The sequence below is a fragment of the Gossypium hirsutum genome, chromosome A02 (genome assembly GCF_007990345.1).
Source record: "Gossypium hirsutum isolate 1008001.06 chromosome A02, Gossypium_hirsutum_v2.1, whole genome shotgun sequence".
Taxonomy (NCBI): Eukaryota; Viridiplantae; Streptophyta; class Magnoliopsida; order Malvales; family Malvaceae; genus Gossypium; species Gossypium hirsutum.
This window is the reverse complement of record NC_053425.1, coordinates 906,208-926,255: the sequence shown is the minus strand read 5'-3', so window position 1 is coordinate 926,255 and position 20,048 is coordinate 906,208. Positions and strand designations below refer to the sequence as shown.

General features: G+C 30.7%; 2 protein-coding genes across 5 annotated transcripts; one reads left to right on the top strand and one right to left on the bottom strand.

The window, feature by feature from the left end:
* Positions 1 to 6,468: 6,468 nt before the first annotated feature.
* LOC107927346 (transcription factor bHLH153) lies at positions 6,469 to 9,351 on the top strand. 3 transcript variants are annotated; one of them, XM_016858410.2, is made up of 6 exons: positions 6,469 to 6,869; positions 7,939 to 8,047; positions 8,184 to 8,249; positions 8,457 to 8,522; positions 8,721 to 8,768; positions 8,931 to 9,351. In XM_016858410.2, the coding sequence occupies exons 1-6, from the start codon at positions 6,850 to 6,852 to the stop codon at positions 9,081 to 9,083; spliced, it is 462 nt and encodes a 153-aa protein (XP_016713899.1). In that variant the 5' UTR covers positions 6,469 to 6,849; the 3' UTR covers positions 9,084 to 9,351. The 3 variants fall into 3 exon arrangements, with proteins under 3 accessions (XP_016713899.1, XP_040943791.1, XP_016713900.1); XM_016858411.2 differs by having other exon boundaries at positions 6,738 to 6,869; positions 7,944 to 8,047; XM_041087857.1 differs by lacking the exon at positions 8,721 to 8,768 and having other exon boundaries at positions 6,516 to 6,869.
* A 495-nt stretch (positions 9,352 to 9,846) lies between these two features.
* Positions 9,847 to 19,103, bottom strand: LOC107927331 (BAG-associated GRAM protein 1). Of its 2 annotated transcripts, none has more exons than XM_041087854.1 (18): positions 18,509 to 19,103; positions 17,308 to 17,358; positions 17,134 to 17,231; positions 15,971 to 16,046; positions 14,971 to 15,099; positions 14,828 to 14,871; positions 14,542 to 14,665; positions 14,285 to 14,401; positions 13,972 to 14,001; positions 13,722 to 13,821; positions 12,814 to 12,920; positions 11,641 to 11,784; positions 11,452 to 11,556; positions 11,217 to 11,363; positions 11,006 to 11,059; positions 10,793 to 10,856; positions 10,301 to 10,362; positions 9,847 to 10,168 (listed from the first exon to the last, which is right to left on the bottom strand). In XM_041087854.1, the coding sequence occupies exons 1-18, from the start codon at positions 18,701 to 18,703 to the stop codon at positions 10,046 to 10,048; spliced, it is 1,770 nt and encodes a 589-aa protein (XP_040943788.1). In that variant the 5' UTR covers positions 18,704 to 19,103; the 3' UTR covers positions 9,847 to 10,045. The 2 variants fall into 2 exon arrangements, with proteins under 2 accessions (XP_040943788.1, XP_040943789.1); XM_041087855.1 differs by having other exon boundaries at positions 17,308 to 17,377; positions 18,509 to 18,577.
* Positions 19,104 to 20,048: the final 945 nt, after the last annotated feature.

Sequence of the window (20,048 nt, the reverse complement as noted above, 5' to 3'; positions counted from 1 at the left end):
ACTAGACTCATATATCTATCTACTAATTTTTTTCTAGAATTTTTTACTTAGCCAATTAGTACAGTTTATTAGTTAAAGTTACCCCTATTTCAGAATTCGACTGCACTGGCCTCTACTTACTACGAACCACTTTTCTCTCTGTACAAAAATCATATGACTATACCGTTTGTTTCTATTAAAACTATATTCAATAAGGATTCTAACCATATAAGGTAAACCACCTAATTATTTTTGTAAAATTTATGGTGAATTTCTAAAGTTGAAACAGGGGATCCAGAAATCGCTCTGGCCCTATTTCACTAAAACTCAGATATCTTATAAAATACAAAACCTTTACCTGTTTTGCTTAATCCATATGAAAATAGACACAATGAGCTTTAATTTCATATATTATTCACCATCAACCCATGTCTCTACAATTCCTTGTGATTTTTCAAAATCACGTTATTTTTTATACTTGAATATGTTTTTAAGTTACTTTCACATTTTTCTTAGTTTTCATGTGATAGTTACTACTTATTCATACATACTATTAAACATGTATATCATCAGCCCTTCTATTAGTTAATCACTAGCAAGTATTTACACATCATTCATTGATCATATCATATCAAAAGAAACCAAGTTCCTATACATGCCATACACAAAACAAAACGTCTAACTATACCAATGTGATTCCTTCGATAGTGTGATCGGTCTCCGACGTTTCCTTCGATCCCCGAGTGGCTTGATAAGAACTATAAGAAAAAGAAAATGAAGAGAGTAAGCACTAGGCTTAGTAAGCTTACAAGCAAATAAATTACAACATTCAACATAATGAATAATTATACATAATGTCACCTAGCCTCATAAACTTTCTTTACTTCTCATTTTCTACCTTCTTCTTTACTCATTTACCTTCTTTCTTACCTGACCTTTCACTATTCATAAATATAATCTACCTTCCCTTTTGCTGATAATTCACTATAATTTAATGTGTACAATGACCCGTTGAACCACTCGGAATACTAAGGATACTAGGGTCGTTCCTGTCTATCAATATCCTGCCAATGCCATGTCTTCGACATGGACTTACATGAATTATTCCTGTCTCCAATGCCATATATATATAATATGGGCTTACATGGCTCATTCCTGTCTCCAAAGCCATATATCTGATATGGACTTACATGGCTCATTTCTGTCCTGTCCTGTCCTGTCAACCCCAATATCCTAACATTCCTAAGGTTCAAACGGGGCTTCCTAATGCTTTTTCTCTGTCACTTCGCCTTTAATTCGACTTTAAATATTCTCAAAAAAATAAGTATATAAATGCTGGAAATTGAAAATAATAATGTAAAATAAAAGAATATTGCATTTATTTACTGTAAACTTACCTCGTATGCAAAAATAGCTACTTTTACCATTTCGTCCACAACTTGGTATTTTCCCCATTTTAGCCCGAATTTCAGTTTTCCTTACTCTATCATTTAAAATATAGTCTAATTAGGGCTCACATTATTCAAATTGACCCAAAATCATATTTTGGCAAAATTACAGTTTTGCCCCTAAACTTTCGCATATTTACACTTTTGCCCCAAAGCTCGTAAATTAAACTTCAGCTATTTTATTATGTTTTATGACATGCTGATCATTTTTCCCTTCTATGGCAGTATCAAATTCACACTCTAACATGTACTTATGACTATTAGGTATTTTTACCGATTAAGTTATTTTACTCGTTTTTGCTTAAAACCGAGTAATACAAGTTGTCTAACATAACTTAAAACCTCATATTCTATCATAAAACACCAAAATACACAAATTTCACCTATGGGTATTTTTCCAAATATGAACCCTAGGTTGAATTATTGCTAGCATAAGCTTAATTGAGCTATCGGGACTTAAAAAACGTAAAAATCATTAAAAACGAGGCTAGAACAGACTTGCAATCGAGCTTGGAAGCTTGAAAAACCCTAGCCATGGTTTCTCCTTGCTATATTCGGCCATGGGGTTGAAGATGAGCAAAATTGGCTTTTAATTTTGTATTTTAATTCATTTTACCCCTAAATGACCAAAATGCCCTTACTACTAAACTTTCCAAAAATTCTATCCATGTCTAATTTTTGTCCATAGACTTAGAAATTGGTAAAATTACTCTTTAAGGACCTCTAATTAATAATCTAATTCAATTTTATGCAAAATACTTCTAGAACACAAGTTTTGCAATTTATTCAATTTAGTCCCTAATTTCAAATTAAGCACTTTATGCATAGAATTTCTTCACGAAATTTTCACACAATCATGAAAACATATCATAGACCTCAAAATAATAATAAAATAAAATTTTCTACTTCGAATTTGTGGTTTTGCAACCACTATTCCGTTTAGGCCCTATTTCGGGATGTTACATTGACAATATCTGTTTTCTTTTATACAATGCCTAAAACTACCTATAACCCCTCACCAACCTATTAATAGGAGGCTAATGCGCTTCAGCGCATTCAAGCTCACGTCCTCTTATATTGATAACAATACTCATACCAATCGAGTTAAGACTCAATTGATCAAATAAAAGCACAAAGACTAAATCTATAACTTCTTTACATAATCTCACTGTAGGTTCTGATCATATCTGTTTTCTTTTACAAAATGCTTAAAACTACTTACAACTCCTCACTAACCCATTAATAGGAGGATAATGCGTTTCAGCGTACTCGAACCCACATCCTCTTGTATTGACAACAATATTCATATCGATCGAGTTAAAAATCAATCCGCAACACTTTTAAAATTTCTAAAAAAAATTGAAAATCCCTTGATAATATCATATTAAAATTAACATTTAAAAAAGAAAATTAGGAACACTGGTGACCTCATATCATAAAAGCAGAAATAATTTCACATTAGACCGATAAAAACATTGAATCGTGCTTTATTTTAGTCTATGTTCCACCAACTCTCTTACCTGTCCTTTTGAAAAATTACAAAATCATTACTGCTCATAAATAATCACTCTCTTTTTCAGTTTTTTCTCATTTCATTAATTATACAAAATTATTTTAGGTGGGAAAAAACAAAATAAATTCCATTTAAAGTAAGAATAATATAATTTTAATTTAAATACTAAAAGCATTTTCAATATTTTAATGATAAAATTAAATTTAAATATATAAGCCAACTTATGTTTCTCATCAAATAATTTTAGATTTGGTAGTGCATGCACTTATTTTGTACTAATTTTATTATATATCATAATATTTTTTAAGTTATTTTTTATTAATAATTTGTATTATATAATTTTAAGACATTAATGTATTTCATTGCGAGTGTTCAATGAGTTAGAATTAAAATTTTCAAAAATCATTTATACGAAATTAATTTATAAAATTGTACAAATAAATTGTATCAATTTATTTAATCGACTAATGCTCACCCCTAAATATTTCATATGATATAGTTTGAGTAAAAGTGTCATAGAGGTTCTTGTATTAGAAGTTAGATTACATTTTTGCTCTTTTTACTTAAAAGATGAGCAAATTAGCCCATTTACATTGGATCAAAGAGCAAATTTGTCATTTTTTGTTAATTTCATCCATTTGTATAGTTAAAAATTGGCGTAGCTAACGAAAAAACCAAAAAGTGACACGTGGCGTGCCATGTGTACCTCATGCTCATTTTTTGAGTAAAAAAGATAAAATACAATTCAAAACTCTTGGTACAAAAACTTTCACAGTTGGGTCTAATTAATCAGAAAAATCCTCTACTATTTTTAGAAATTGACACTGTTATTTTATCATTTTGCCCGTTCTAAAAACAATATAAATAGCAGGTTATTCTACTCATTTTTTACAACACAAAAAATAATAGAACTCAGTTCTTTCTTTTCTTTCGTTCTTGCTCTCTAAAAATTCATTGTTTTACTAAATTATAATAGTGCGATAGTCTATCTAGGAGATTGGATTTTAAGTTGGACCATCTGTGACCCCTCAAATCTTTCCTGAGATTTGAACCTAATATGGTTTACCCGAGTTTCTTTCATATTATTTCCCGACTTTTACAAGAAGAACAATCATTTTAAGTTCCATCTTTTTTCATTCGGGTATACGAATTTAGAAGTATTGTGTTAACCATGGAAGGGCGAGTCCATTTCAATTTATATCGATTAGGACAAAATAACTTTTAAGATTGTGATTTTTTCACAACAATTTATGTATTTACTCTGATAAAATCTATTTTGAAACCTAGAACTTTTTGTCTAAGCTATACCATTGGGCATTTGATTGAATTTTAGAACATAAATTATTGGACCAAAATCACATGTTGTCTACATAATCTCAATTATGGACCTACCCTATACCTCAAAAATCTAATGCTTATAAAAGTAGAGGAAAAATTAAGGAAAAAAAACATTTGCACATGTTTAGTTTAATTATTAAAAAAAGTGATTTGCCACTATTGCATGAATTTTACACACCATTGTCATTATCTTTAATTTATTTCACATAAATAATCATGTTATGTTTTGATATTAATTTTAAAAATTTCATTCTCATTATCTTTAATTTAATTCTCATAAGTAATCATGTCAGGTTTTGACATAATTAAAGAAAATTGAGCTAAAATAGCATAGGCGGATATAGGGGCTGGCAGGACCTGTTTGGCCCATAAAATGGAAAATTTTTATTTAGACCTTTGATTTTTTTTTTAAAATTTTAAATTAGTAAAAATAAAATTGTACTTTAATCTTCCTAAAATTATAAAAAATTGATTTAATTATTTAAAAATATAAAGATATGACTATAAAAAATTAAAATTTCATTCGAACCCCTTAAAAATTTATTCTGGCTTCACCCCTGTAAAATAGTATTACTTCTTTTATTGGAAATTGTTATTTTACTAATTGATTGAGTTTACATAATAAAAAAGGCAATAAATTGTACACTTTGAAATATTAAGTATATATATATTATTAGAAATAATATCTACTATTCTATCATGAATTTTTTAAAAATTTTACAATAAAATTAGAGTATATTTAGAAATAATAAAACAATTATCAACTATATAATATTATGTAAAATTGCAATACAAACTTTACAAAAATAATAAAATATACAATAGATAAATTTTAAAATTATAAATTAATTTTGATTAAATGTGTAATATTATACATAAAAATATAATTTGCTTCAATTTACATATGACATAAACAGATAATTATATTGATTTAATATAAAAATAAGTTGATAGTTTTTTTTATAAATACGTACAACTTTTTTAAAATTATATAAATCAAAATTCAAACATCAAATTACAAACTAAATTAAAGTTTATGTATAATTTAAAGACTTTTCCGATATACAACTATCAAATTTGGATACAATATAAAAGTGACATAATTTATACAAAATTAATCATATAAATATATAATATTTTTAAATTATGCCAATCAATATTCGGTTGATATACATCGTTTTTGTCTTAAATCGATACCAAGTATTTATGGTTTTATTTTGATAAAATTTTTTAATACGTTTTGATAATTTCGTTGCATTCCAAGTTCAGTCTATTTTAGTTAATATAATCTTGTGCCAACCAATAACAATTAATACAAAGTTTGAATATTTTATTTTTTATAATTATATTTATAATAAAAATATAATCATTTATTTTTAAACTTAATTAATAATTTTTTATTTTTTATAGTTAGATACAATAATATTTATATATAAATAGTAAATATTTAAAATATACTAATATAATATAATTTAATTTAAAATTCACTTTTTTTGGTTTGCTAAAATAGGAAGAACCAAAGTACTGAGGAAAAGTACTGAATAGGCTTGGATTTATGAGGAAAACAGATGACTTCTTTTAAATATCAAAACCGTGTGGGTCCCACCCCATCTAATCTCTTTTTTGGACTTTTTTTGTAAACATTTTCCCCACTCTTCTCACTCAACTACTGAACCTCACGTCCCTTTAATAAGACAGCCACGTGTAAAATCTTGACAGAAGAGTGCGAGTTAGAGGGAATATTGTGGATACGGGAGAAAGTGATTTTCAAACTCACCCGTGTTTCCAAAACTACCCTCATTTTCAGACAACGATTTCCCGCCAAATTAGAAACACAACAGTATCCCTTTTTCGTGTAATTTTAATTTATTAGTTAAAGTAAAATTAGAAAAATATAGCAATAAGTTAATGAAAACTGCCAATTTTGAAATAAATTCAATAAAAATATTTATTGGATGGAGAGATAAAAAATGATATTTATTAAAAATCTTATTTTTTAGATGCTTAATTCGATTTTTAATGTGATTATCGAATATTTTTTTTAATAATTTTCATAAATTATAAGAAAGAAAATTAATTTGTTGGGCTCTTTAAATGGTTGGATATTAGCTGTCAAATATTAAGAAAGAACAAATCAATTCACATATTTTTCATTTTCTTTTTTTTTCTCATAATATTTATAATTTATTACTTTAAAAACCTTAAAAAAAAAAAACCAAAGCCTTTCCCTTTCCATATAGATACTCTCTCAACTTCTTTGAGCCTTCATCTATTTTGGGGTTTAAGGAAAAAAAAAATTCTTCATTAAAGTTTTCAACTTCTTTCAATACTATAAAAAGTTTCAATATTTAACTAAAAAAAAAAGTTTGGTGTTTTTAATGCTATGGTGAAGAAAAACAAAAAAATTTGCCTTTTGGGCTTTGGGTTTTTGTTGAAAAACTGAATCATAAAGCCTTAATCTTTGGCTTTCACTTCAAAAAAAAAAGGTTTTTTTTTTTTTTTTTGCTTTCAAAGCTTCTCAATTTATAGTATAAAGAACTTTGAGATTTTGTGCTTTGAGTTGCTTTGCAAATGCAGGCTTTATGTTCTTGGTGAGTTGCTTTATCTCTTATTTGTATTTCCTATCATGGGTTTGTTTCATTACGTTATTATTTGGAATTAAATTGAAGGAACTAGAAGGATTAGAAATGCAAATTTGCATACTTGTTTTAGTAAAAAAGGGTCCTTGAAATTAAGTTTATTTTATATTATGTATATTAGACTGAAATTTGGAGCTTCATCCACCATCCAATTTGATTAATCAAGATGATAGTGTATATATATAGACTTATTCTTTTATTCCATGAAATATTTTAATTTAACTTAATTTTTGTCCTTTTTTTTTCAATTTTTTAATGTCTGTAGGTTGTTGTGTTGTTCATTGATTCTTGCAACAGATTGTCTGTTTGTAAGGCTACAAATTAATATAATTAAATATGTTGATATTGCTTTTTTTTGGTTTTAAATTATGTTGTTGTGATTAAATTAATGTAAATGGATAATTATCTGCTAATTTCTTATACTCAAATTGTTTGTATTTCCATGTTGATGCTTGTTTTGGTATATATTACTCGGATTTAAGTGTGAGTGTGGCATATGAGCATTCGGAAGTAGGGTTTATATTCTCGTTTTCATGTCCAAATATGACAAATATTGTCGGATAGGGGTGTCTGACACGAGTAAAGAGTCGAAACAATGTAGTTTCTTTGATTAAAATATATGTTCCATTGATGGTCAACTAATAATATCAACACGCATGGCCTTTTGCCATAATATATATATGTATGTATGTGTGTGTATATATATATATGCAATGTACAAGGCAAAAGGAACGTCCACTATTTTTGAGCTTTGCTGGATTCTAATCTTTGGGTATTTTTTGTTTTTGCCTTTTAAGATTGTCCTTTTAGTTATTTTTGAGCTTTCATGTCGAATTAGTATCGTGCTTTTAGTTTTGAAGTCGAAAAGCGTTTGATTATTTGATCTTATACTATTTGTAATGAATGTTTTGTGGTGTTTTTCGACGTTGATGAATAAAATCGGATTTGTGAGATAGCTAAGTTTGTTTGTCGTGTGTTATTATTTCGGTTGGGTGATTTTCTTTTTCTTGTTTTTAACTAGTGAAGAAGTGATTGATATCGGAACGATGATGGAAAACAAACGGAGCCCTTTTTCTGTTGATCATACTGGGTTTACGTCTTTGGCATCGAAACGGCAGAAGGCCACAAAGGTTTTTAGTTCTGTCTGTTCTCAGTTTTATATATCTTCGGCATTCATTTTGTAGTTAGAAATATCGTGTGCTCGTGTTTATAATCTCTATGTATTTGTTACTGATATTAATCTTATTTCGCTGTTTCCGGGAATAGGAGAAAAAAGATCAGGTCAGTGAACAGATTGCCGCTCTGCAGCAACTTGTTTCGCCATACGGAAAGGTGCGTTGGCAATTAATTTGTTTACATTTATGGTGACTTCTGTCAGTTGTTTCTGGGGAAAATTGAGTCAGAAAGTTGAGTCTAATATTCTGAATCCACAAATAATCCGATTATTGATGCTATATTTGTTCCTTTTAGTGTTTATTAAGGCCTTTAATGGAGTTGTCAGTTTGCCATAACTGTGAAGTAATGTTTGGTTCGTTGCAGACGGATACAGCTTCCGTCCTACTCGAGGCAAAGGGATACATACGATTTCTTCACGAACAAGTTAAGGTCTGTTTTTCTTGCCTACGTTTACTTGTATTATCCGTTGTTCAATTATTTAGTTTTCTTTAAGGCCAATTTTCGAGTACTTATGATCGCTCATGTCATTGGAGATGTTCACGATATGCAGAAAACCGTTTTCCGTACAAATGGCAATTTTAACTAAAAAAAAATCTCGGTTTTTCTGTTCTTTTCGGATGGTTTCAGGTGTTGAGTGCTCCGTATCTCCAAACCATGCCAACAAATAGTTTACAGGTTAGCATTAAATGGACTCCGTTACACACAGAGACATTAAAAATATGTAACACGGAGATGTAAAAGTATCGGACACACTAGAGACATACAAGCTAGGGTCAGTGATAGTAGTTCAAAAGTTCCGATTTTGGATTCGATTTAAAATTTTCTTTCTCTTTCCAGGGTGATGATCAGTATAACTTGAGAAACCGAGGTTTATGCCTTGCACCGATCTCGTGTACCGTAGGACTTGCTCGCAGCAATGGAGCCGATATTTGGGCTCCGATAAAGACCACATCTCCAAAATTTGACAAGGTTATCTCACAATTCAATTGAAGCTTTCATTTTCACAGCCAAACTTTGTGACATAGATAGGATGATGATGGTAGGCGGAATTGGTATAGTCTATGATATTTGAGAATTGTGTAATCGGAAATGGTATTGCACCGTCATGACGGAGTTATAAACTTTTATATAAGTTAGGAATTTTGGGGTGATTGTTTCAGATGTCCTTGATTGCCTCATAGCTCCGGCGAACACATCTGTATTGTTGGAAACTTGTGGGTTTCACATGTATATTGATGAAACATAATTAGTAGTTCAATTTTATGCACTTTTATTGTTTTACTAATTAGCAGCTCTGGGATCTCAACCCAATTTCTTACTCATCAATGTTACTGAAATTTTAAATTGCTCTTACATTGAATTTGAATTTTTTTTGTCTAAATTAATCTCTGAAATTTCTTTGAAAATTTAAAATTTCAAATCTTAATGTGAAAGCAATTTCAAATAAATTCAAGTATGAAAACAATTACAAGGTATTATTATGTTAACCCTTTTTATAAAATTTAGTTCTATAATATTTTATAATAAGATTTATAGTATATATTAATTTAATTTTGCAAAAATTAATATATTATAAAATATTATATAAAATTTCGAAATCAGACATATATATTAGTCTTGTTACCATCCCTAAAAACATAGAGTTTAAGCAGCATATTACATATCACATCCTAAGAAAAGAACACAATTTTGGTAACTTTTTTTTCATTTACATATAAATTAAATAAGGAAGAAACAGTGTGTATATATTCACTGACAGTGAAAATTAAGGTTGACATTAGCCCACCATTATAGTTAAAACTGCATTACAAGAACCTTAAAGAAAAAGAAGGGTTAAGTTACATTATACACCCAAGGTCATTGCAAAAACCTTGGTACCTCTACATATAATTCTTACATTACTTGTATTAAAGAAAAAAGGAATTATACAATAAAATCAAAGAGTTTATTAGCTAGCTGATACCTTGTTGTGTAACTGGGGGTGAGGATGATGAGTTATTGGTCTCACCACCGGTTGTGTGTGATTTGATATAAGAGCGGGCGACGTCTAACATCACCTCTACCTCTTTCTTGTACTGGATGGAAAGCCGGAAAATGGTTAAAATTTTGACCTTTAATGTTTAAGAGAATGATGAAAAAAAAAAGTTTTTGGAAGAATGGGATTCGTGATCGTGATCAGCAAAGAGCATAGTTCAAGATATACCAACCTCGTTGATAGCGCCTGATCTAATTTTCGATTGCATCACACACCATTTCTTGAAATGTGCACCTGCAAAAATTGAGACAATGCCGTCGATAAAATTCAGTGATGTTCAGATGGAAGAAAATGAAAAAAAAATTGAAAACTAAGTTAATTTAATGGGAAAGGATGTGCTTTGGATGTTCTTTACTTTCACCATTGTCTGTCGCATTAGCCAACTAAATTTCATATCGGTATAAATTGAAAGACAGTCTTCGAAAAAGAGTTCGACTAGGAGAAGAGCTAATGCTGCCGGAAATATTTGTCAAGAGATGTATCCAAGGGGACACCCTAGAAGCTAGAACTTAAGACTGATCTGGAAGTCTCGGTTTGAACCCTTCGCAATGACGGGTGGATTTTGCAGGATGGGAGAGGGCTACCCTATTGTGTGGTGCAAGGACCAATGGATCTTTGTATTAGAAAACGTTTTCAAGAGATGAAAAGCCAACAGAAAACCTACCCACTCTGACATCTAGAATGGACGAATTTTCGCCATTGGTCTCCACACACCATCTGCAATGTACCTGGTACAGCACATAAATAAAACGATGTCCAATACATCTGGTAATTACAAAAGCGGGACATAAAAATCATAAGCAAATTGCTCTTCCTAGGAGTTCGAACTTAGAACTGCCACCGGAACTGAAAACATAAATATCCAGCTAATACTTACCTCGAAGTAGCTGCCGAATGGAACATCATGTGCCTGTTGTACAGTTTCAAAAACCTACAAGAAGAGACAAAATTGACTAAATTCAATTAAATGAAACAAACATAAAACCAACATAAAAAATAGGCCAAAGTATCACAGGAAATGAATTTTTAACTGAGAGACTGAGATCATTAAATAAGAATTGACGGAATGAATAAGAACGAAATCATACAAGCTTTTTCTTATCGGGTGATAAAATGGAATGCTGGTACTCTGTCATGGCAGTGTCTGGAGGACACATGGGACTGTTACAAATGGTTCTGAATGTTATCTCTCTCACTAGGCCGTCATATTCATCAGCAGGGTGCCACTGTCCCATCTGAAAATAACAGAGGAGAGTTGGTACAAACTTTCAAGACATTTTCAATAGAATAAGCATGGGGAACTACTAAATGATCTTAGCTTACCAAAAGATTTGTATCCTTCCGTACTGCACGATACTCATTAGTAAAACTAGAGTCGTCACTTAATAACAAATTATAAAACTGCTCTGCAGTGCACGGAAATACATCCTGCAAGAAACATTCATGAATCATAAAAATACAAATTCACAACATAATAAAACCGGAAAAGGCTGGAAACTATAAGATGCATACATTGTAGATACCAACAAGAACTTCTTCTTTGATAAAAGCTTGTGATTTTTCAGGTTTAGATGCATTATCTTTGGAAGCCGTAGCTTGCCTTCTACTACCTCTAATAGAGCTGCTGTGTGCACGCAATGCTGATTCTGCTATTTCCTACATACGGACAAAATAAATCAAATAAAAATTCCCCAAATCAATTTAAAAGGACAAAATTTACACATAAATACAAGCAAGGATATTTGAAACAAAGGCATTATTATAAATCAAATGGTCTCAGTTTTGTCCTACCAGTATATGCATCACTGACAATTATCTACACAACATTTTATATTTGCTAAGCTAAATAATGAAATACCTTGAAGAAATTGCTACACCTATATAGGTATGCCCTACAAAAAGGATCTTTCCGTGTAGCGCTCCAATAATCATTACAACAAACTAATTCAACCAAAAAATAATCAGTTAAAAATATATTTTTTTGAAAGTTCAGCAATCTCTAAGTTACTTGGAAGTTCAAACCTTCACATAGTTTTAGTTTATATCCATACATCATTTCTCTAGCTTTTACTTTAAACATAAATTTGTTACCACAAAAGCAAATAGCAATAGCAACAACAAATAAGCTTTCATTATATTTGAGTTCACAGACAAATGTATTCACCCATCACATTCTCATTGGTCCAACCATATCACTTCCTATTCCAGACTCCTGAGTAGTTGAAATACATCATTGAGCACCTCACAGGTTCAAAGAGTGCCCCCGAAAAACTATACTTCATCATTTAGAAAAGGAAATCTTATAAAATTCAGCTTTCACAATCTTTCCATCCACTTATTCCCAATATGTTCTTGCTTCTTTACATTTTTAATCCAACTCAATGTATAATCCAACATTTTCCTACTACTTGGCCAAGAAATAACTATTTACTGCACTAACATTTTCCAATATCCTGTCATCTTTACCAGCTCCCAGACAATGTCAACAAGATTCTAGCAAAATTAATACTAAATGGAAAGTAAATGCCCCTTCTTTGGCAGTAAGAAAAGCTTTCAGCTACCAAATTTTGCTGTTTCTATGGATGTGAAGAAAACTAATGCCTCTGATCATATCAAAATAATAATAATCAAGACTACAGTTCAACAAAAGTTAATTCACAAATCATAGAGCAAAGGCAAGAAAACCTTCTTTTCAGCTTCCAACATTGTATGGTAGTTCTTTGATGCGCGCTGTAATGCTCTTAATGCATGGTTCCGGTTCCAAAATGATGCAAATTTATACCTGACTCTACCTGAAATAGACAAAGGAAAAATTATAAACACTCTTTTACTGGTTTCATGCTAAGACCAGGCTCTCACTCTTGTAAAGTGAATTAACTCTTCCCAATTAATAATAGAGATCTTTAAAGGAAAGATCTCTGAATGCATAACTGAATGGAGCAAACAAAAGGCGCTAGCGTGTAAGACACAAACCTGTACAAATGACCATAAGTGCGCATAATTTTAAATGATAAAGAAGAGTGATTATTCAGAATATGAAATCATTGGATTGCTAGAGAATAGTTTATCTATCATGCTATGCACAAGTGAAACATGTCTTGATGCTTCCCTCTACTCCTCTTCTGTTCAACAAATACATTCTTGTTTCCACAGTCAAAAAACCTTTCAGCCCATTAACTAAGGAGAAACACGTATGAAACAAATAAACACCTATGAATAAGCCATAATAATTTTCCCTCCATGAACTATTTTTTGAGCTCAATTATGCATAAAACTTTAATGCAGTGCAATCTAAAAGTAGGGAGAGCCAACATGAAAAATGAAACCAGCTAAATGCCAGTACATTGGCCAAAATTTATCCCCATAAAGCAGCCAAAAACCTCACATTTTGTAAACTCAAGCAGGCATCAATAAATCACACCAAACTAGGAAAAGAAAAAAAATTAAAGAATAATTGTCAACAATGATCTTCATGTCATGTTGATGGAGAAAAATAAAATCACTGAGGTACAATCCTCTTTTAGTTCAAGATATTAAAAAATATAAATCCCACCAGCCTCCAAGAATTTAGTAAAAAGAATATAGTTGTTAACCATCAGAGCTCCCCAATGGAGGTACACCATGCCCACCAGCACCCATGCGAAGAATAATTGTTATTGCAGGATTAATGAATGCATGCTGACTTCTACGAATCTGCAAAAACCAAATGAAAATTATAAGCATAAACAAATTAAAAAAAATAATCTCCACCATGGTCAAGTCAATTCATGTAACATTTATAAAATAATTTTTTTAATATCACAGAACTAACTTTAACTAACTTATCAGAAGAACAAAGTTTACCTCATCTATATCCCCAAATGGTATCACCACCTGTCATGTAAAAAAGGATTGTTAAGATTTGAAACACTGAACATCTCTTTTCGGTTTATAATGCCATAGAAGGTGTCAAATCTATTTCTTTTACTATCTTTATATAGTTCAATTGTTTTTGCCTTTAGAAAAGGAAGATGGGGAGATTTTAATGTGAAAGTTTACATGTCTCTGGATTGTACTGTAGGTAAAATTGCCATTAATTCAGCATATATTTTGACAGGGTTACTGAAATTCAACAGGCTAAACCTTGGTAAATTATTAACCAAAATTACAACCTAACCTTCATTTGTTTTGAGAACACATTAGAATGGAAACAAATGTGCCATGCGGAGGAATACATACGACCATGGTACAAGAATGATCTCTCAAGTGCACATGAGTAACTATGCTCCACAACCTGAAAGAAAATGCCTGTTAGATAACCCAAGGCCTGAAGTGATTAAAAGGGATTACCTAGAACTCCTATTTGTTAGTACAACCATATCATGCCAAATTTATTTATAAATAAAACTTACAAATACAATCTAAGAAACTTGCCTCATCTGGAAGGAGCTTAAATATTGTTTGTAAAGGCCCTGGCTTTTGATGAACCACAGTAGGTCCTTGTTTATCTGAAGAAATCCTTCTTCGAGTATTAGCTCCAGCATATCCATTCATACCCCTGTTAGTAAAAGCTCTCCAGTTATTCAATGACATATTGAGAGAATAAAAATAATTCCACCAGTATTTATCATTATGTGCGGCCAACATAGAAAAAGCAGCTTAACACAAATATTTCATTTTAAGATGTGTTTATATATATACTGAAAGATGAATAATATACCTGGAATTCACGGGGAGTTTTATAGTTTTGATATGTAGACAGACCTGAAAAGCAGTGAAGCCTTATATGATAATTACAAGAAGAAAGATTGTACAGGAACCAGAAGAAAATGATAAATATGAAACTTGGGAATAAAATATAACCTGTCCAGATGTGCTATCTAAGGTATGCCATACTGCATTACTTTGACCTTCAGTGTCAACCGGAATTGTAACTGAACCAAGAACAGCACTCTTCCAAATTATATCCCAGTCATATATTGTCACATTTATCTGCATGAGTAAGAAGGATTCTATTAGACAAACCATGCCACACAAGAAAATAAAAACTGTTAACACAAGTGTCTCCATTTATTTTTCTCTTCCACATACATCCTTAATTGAATTACACTATCTCACTTCTCTTTTTTTTCAATAATTATGCAAGTCAGTATTCAAATTATTGCAAATAAAATTCCTTTTGATGACAATGCCAAGAATCAGGAGAGGAATACTGACAGTTATATTATTAGGAACATTCTGGTTACATGCCTTTGGAAAGCAAAGATATAATCACAATTTGCAGCAGCAACTTTGTAGAAGCAACTAAATGTAAAATTTGTACAGCCAAGGATCAAAGTATAAGTCCAATTGAAAATAAAGCCTTGATGCTTAAAGAATTTTGAACAATTTATTCTAAAGCATGGTTGATATTCATTATATAAAAGCCCCGTACAGAAAATATAAAGGTTAAAAGGCATTACACATAGAGAAAGACACAAAAAAAGTGTTTCTCATCACTAGTTTGAGACTAAGCAAGGGAACACCCACATAAAATGAACATCAAAGAATCTAAAGGATGAAAAGTACATTTTCTTAACAAAAACCTTTCTCTCTAAAACTTGGAAGAAAAATCATTCAAACCATCATAAATATATAGGTTGAAACCATAGTTCAAAAGCTGCTATGCATCTGGTAGTCCAAGAGAACTCTCAGTTTACCTCAGGAATGACAAAATATACATCAAAGCAGGAAGAATACTATAATGCTGCTCCGGATTACAAAATTGGATCCACAGGGTGTATATACCATAATGTTCCTAGAAGAAGCAAAATGGAAAATCTCCAAATACAAGTCTAAAACGAGAATAAATTATGTTGTAAACCTGTACGGGAAGCTCATCTACAGAGAAATCAAACTCCTCTCCCCACATGGGGTTTCTTGAACCAGGAACCATCGAACTGCAACAGCAAGACAATTAAATTCTTAGGTATGTGACAAAATGGAGATATTGTACATCTATCATGAAAACTTTAAAAAAAAGGACTCATGGATGTATCATATATATGGAACCATATTGTACTATACTACCAATATCATAATCCCTGAGACCAACGGGTAAACACGAAACAACACCATCCTTTATACATCAGTACTTTAACTCTTTCACTAGTTTTACTTCATAAGCATTTTCTTTGTTATTAAGCCTGGAAATATCAGAGGGATTTCCATTAACCGCGGTTGAAATTTCATCAACTCAACATGAACCAGGAAAATAATGTACACATGTATAATGCAGAATTTGTTCCCAAATGCGAACTATTGTTAAGCACTAAAGTCCATTTTCATTTTTGTTTGAAGATCAGTTGTTTTGTTTATTTAGAACTATTATATATGCTTTTTAAGAGCTCCTATAGTAGCAATAATGTCAATCTACAAGAAAAAATGCCATGGAATATCATTTGGCAAAAAACCTACACTCTTATAGTCTTATTCATAACCTACTAAACAGAAAAAATCCATATAAACACTACAAACATAAAAGCACTGCAACTTGAAAGAATGATCATGAAGCCATATGATATAAGTGTTTAAAGACCCCCAGAACAGTAATTGCCCATTTGCCCTTTTAGTTTTAACAATAACCTCAAATACCATAGACAGTTTTCCCTCAAAGAACCAAAAATGCAACTATAGACCTAAAATCGTGAACAAACAACAATGTTGAAAGGAGAACTTAACAAATAAGTTCAAAAGTCCTCATGAACAGGTAACTACTAAGGAGCAAACATAAAAGTACTAAAGACAAAATAAACCAAAAACCAAAGTACAAGGTGACATGGTAATAACTAATAATATGATAAGGACAAAAAGAAAGGTAATGCTCCCTTCCCCCGCAAGTGCTTCTCATGCATGCCACTTATATTGCTTATTTGTAATCATAAAAAAACTTAATCTCAGATAACCAGTAGTGCTAAAATAGCTTGAATTCATCAACCTTCAGAAACTTGTAATGAAAAAAGAAAAGAAAATATATAAACATCTAACCTGAATCTCTTTTCAGAACCACAAGTAATGATAGCATAAGGATCTGAAGTGCCATTCAAGTTAGCACCAATAAGATTCTTAGCTGCCAGCAATTCCACCTTAAAAACAGAGCAGAAGCAATCTCATTTTGGGTTCGAAACAAGTTGCATCACATGAAATAAATTCCCAAAGTACCTTGATTAGATATCGAGAATTAGTTTGGACATCTCCTTTCAACTGGACTATCTACAAAATAAGTGCACAACTGCATGTCAAAGAAGTGAAAAATTACTCCATGAAAAGAGCGCATGCTCCATTTTGTACTGCAATAAAATAAGATTGACAATATTCATGTTTTCAGAGATGGGATTGAGTACTATAACAGCTTTAGCAATGCATTTAACACACACACATGTACACAGAAAGTATCAGATAAACCATGTAATACTAAAGCATAGAGACTGTTTTGCCCTCCATCAAAGGAAATCCCAACTTGTGGAAGTTCTATCAAAAGATGAAGTCAACCAAACTTTCAGCCAAACTTGCTTAGAGAAGTCACATGCAAAAACAAGTGACCCCTACTCTTCTTCGGTATTGCACAGAGACAGGTAGTGAACTGTAAATATGGCTAACCAAGTAATGGAGGAGAATTCTGACACAGATAGAAAAGACTATCAATTGACAGTGACAGACATCGATACTTCATGTGAATTTTACCAGCAATAATTAATAGACAACACAGAAGAAACTAAGCAAGTTATACATCACACTGGACATATGTACTCTACTGAAGATCATATTGCCTACAAAAGTCTATAAAATTCTATATAAATAGGAATAAGACTAAAAAGAAAACTCAAATCAAAATTCACAGAAAAAGAACCTTTTTAAACTGAAAACAAGTTACACATATATTATCCATTAATAAAGAAAAAAATTGCTACAAAAATTATCATCAAATAAGAAACATGAATTGAACTTGTGTTAGACTCATCAGTTAAAGAAACCAACAGCATGAAGGGCTTTAAAACTTACACTGACATATTTTAACGAAAGAAAGAAAGGAAGCAAGTTCAATTCTTATTAATGAAGAAAACAAAATTCACAAAACTTTACTGAAAACCAAAACTAACAAAATTAAGAAATAAGTAACTAAATTGACGTTGACTAACTGCCATTGGTAACCAAAATAAAAACACTTAAAAACTTACCCTTAAAAATAGAGATATAATTGTTAATAAATGAAGAAAAAATTAAACCCAAAAAGAAAAAGCTCGGATTTTCCTACATTCGATGTCATCATCTACATCAAAACATAATTCATAGAAAATAGAATTCACAAAAAACAAAACCTTCAAAGAAAATACTTCTTTCTTTTAAAAGTCAAAGAATTGACCTTCTCTTTATCGTCAAGAATTCCTTCAGCAGAACTCTCCGAAACCTGCGATCGATCACCGCCGTCACCATCTTTGCCTTGTAATGCAAAAAACCAATAAGAAACGATCACGAACACCGACGCCGCGACCGCCACTTTGACCTCCCACCACGACGGCACCAAATAATCAACCACCACCGCCGTTTCAATCATCATAAAAATATTTGATCCCTAAAAAAAATTTCCTCTTTGCTAATTTTTTTCAGTAATCACTATTACAAAACTAAATTAAAAACACTTTATTCAACATTTTGATTAAAATTTAAAAGGGTTTAATATTAGGTTCTTTGATTTGTAATTTTGTTAAAAAGAAAAAAATTTAAAGAGTCAAAGATGGAGACTTTTGGACTTGGCCTTTAACTGGAAAAAATTATGGTTATTGGATATTTTTAGTGACGGAATTGCCCTTCCGTTCTTTCTATAATTAAAGTGAGTTTGTGCATGTTTATTTTGTGGTTTTGATAAAATTGAGGGGTAATTTGGTGCCGCGAATTTAAAAGTTGTAAAGATTTGAAAAGCAGCCTTCGCATGTAATGAAAGAAAGAGACTAAAAGAGATAATAGTTTACTTTGATTAATGGGTTGTTTATCCAAAAAAACAATAATAAATAAAACTATAAATTTAGTCCTTAATGATTATCTTTTTATCATTTTAGTCCTAATTCTTTTTTTTAAATCACTTTGGCCCTGAATGTTTTAGATTTAGTCATTTTTTTGATCAAACAATTCAGTAAACTGTTAAAATTTTAATTGCACTGACTTGATAACTTATGTGATGATTTACGTGTATTTCATAAAAATTTAAAAAAACATAGAAATTTAAAATTTCGTATTCTTAAGAATCTTTAGAATTTTAATAGTTCAATGAATTTTTTCATCTCAAGACAACAAATTAACTAAATTTGAAAGATTGAGGATCATAATTAAAAAAAATTTACCGATAACTAAAATTTTAAAAAATTATTAATTGACCCTCCATTGAACTAAATTCTGCCACCGACTGATTAACTGAATTAGACCAGTTCGATTGATTAATTCGGTTTTAACCAATGAACACCCCTACTCACAACTTATTTTTAATTTCACTAACAAATAAGTCCTATTTCATTTTTTTTTGCTTATTTTGTTACATGAATTTGACAATTAGATTCATTTTAATCTCTAAATTTAGATTCCATTAAAATTTTATGACGTGAAAATTTGATATCGTATCACATCATCACCTAAATTTAAAAAAAAATCAAAATAACACATTATAAAACTTTTATATTTGCCAAATTTTGGTACCAAAATAGTCTTAGTTACCAAATTCAAGTACCAAAGTAGACAAAAAAAAATCTAAGTATCAAAATTGACCTAGTTATCAAGTTTAAGGACTAAAAGTTAAATTAACCCAATGAAAATCAAACGGTGGACAATTTTAGGAATCTTATTTGTTTTATTTATACTATATAAAGAAAAATACAAATTATGGACAAATTCTAGAATCTTGTCACGTTTTA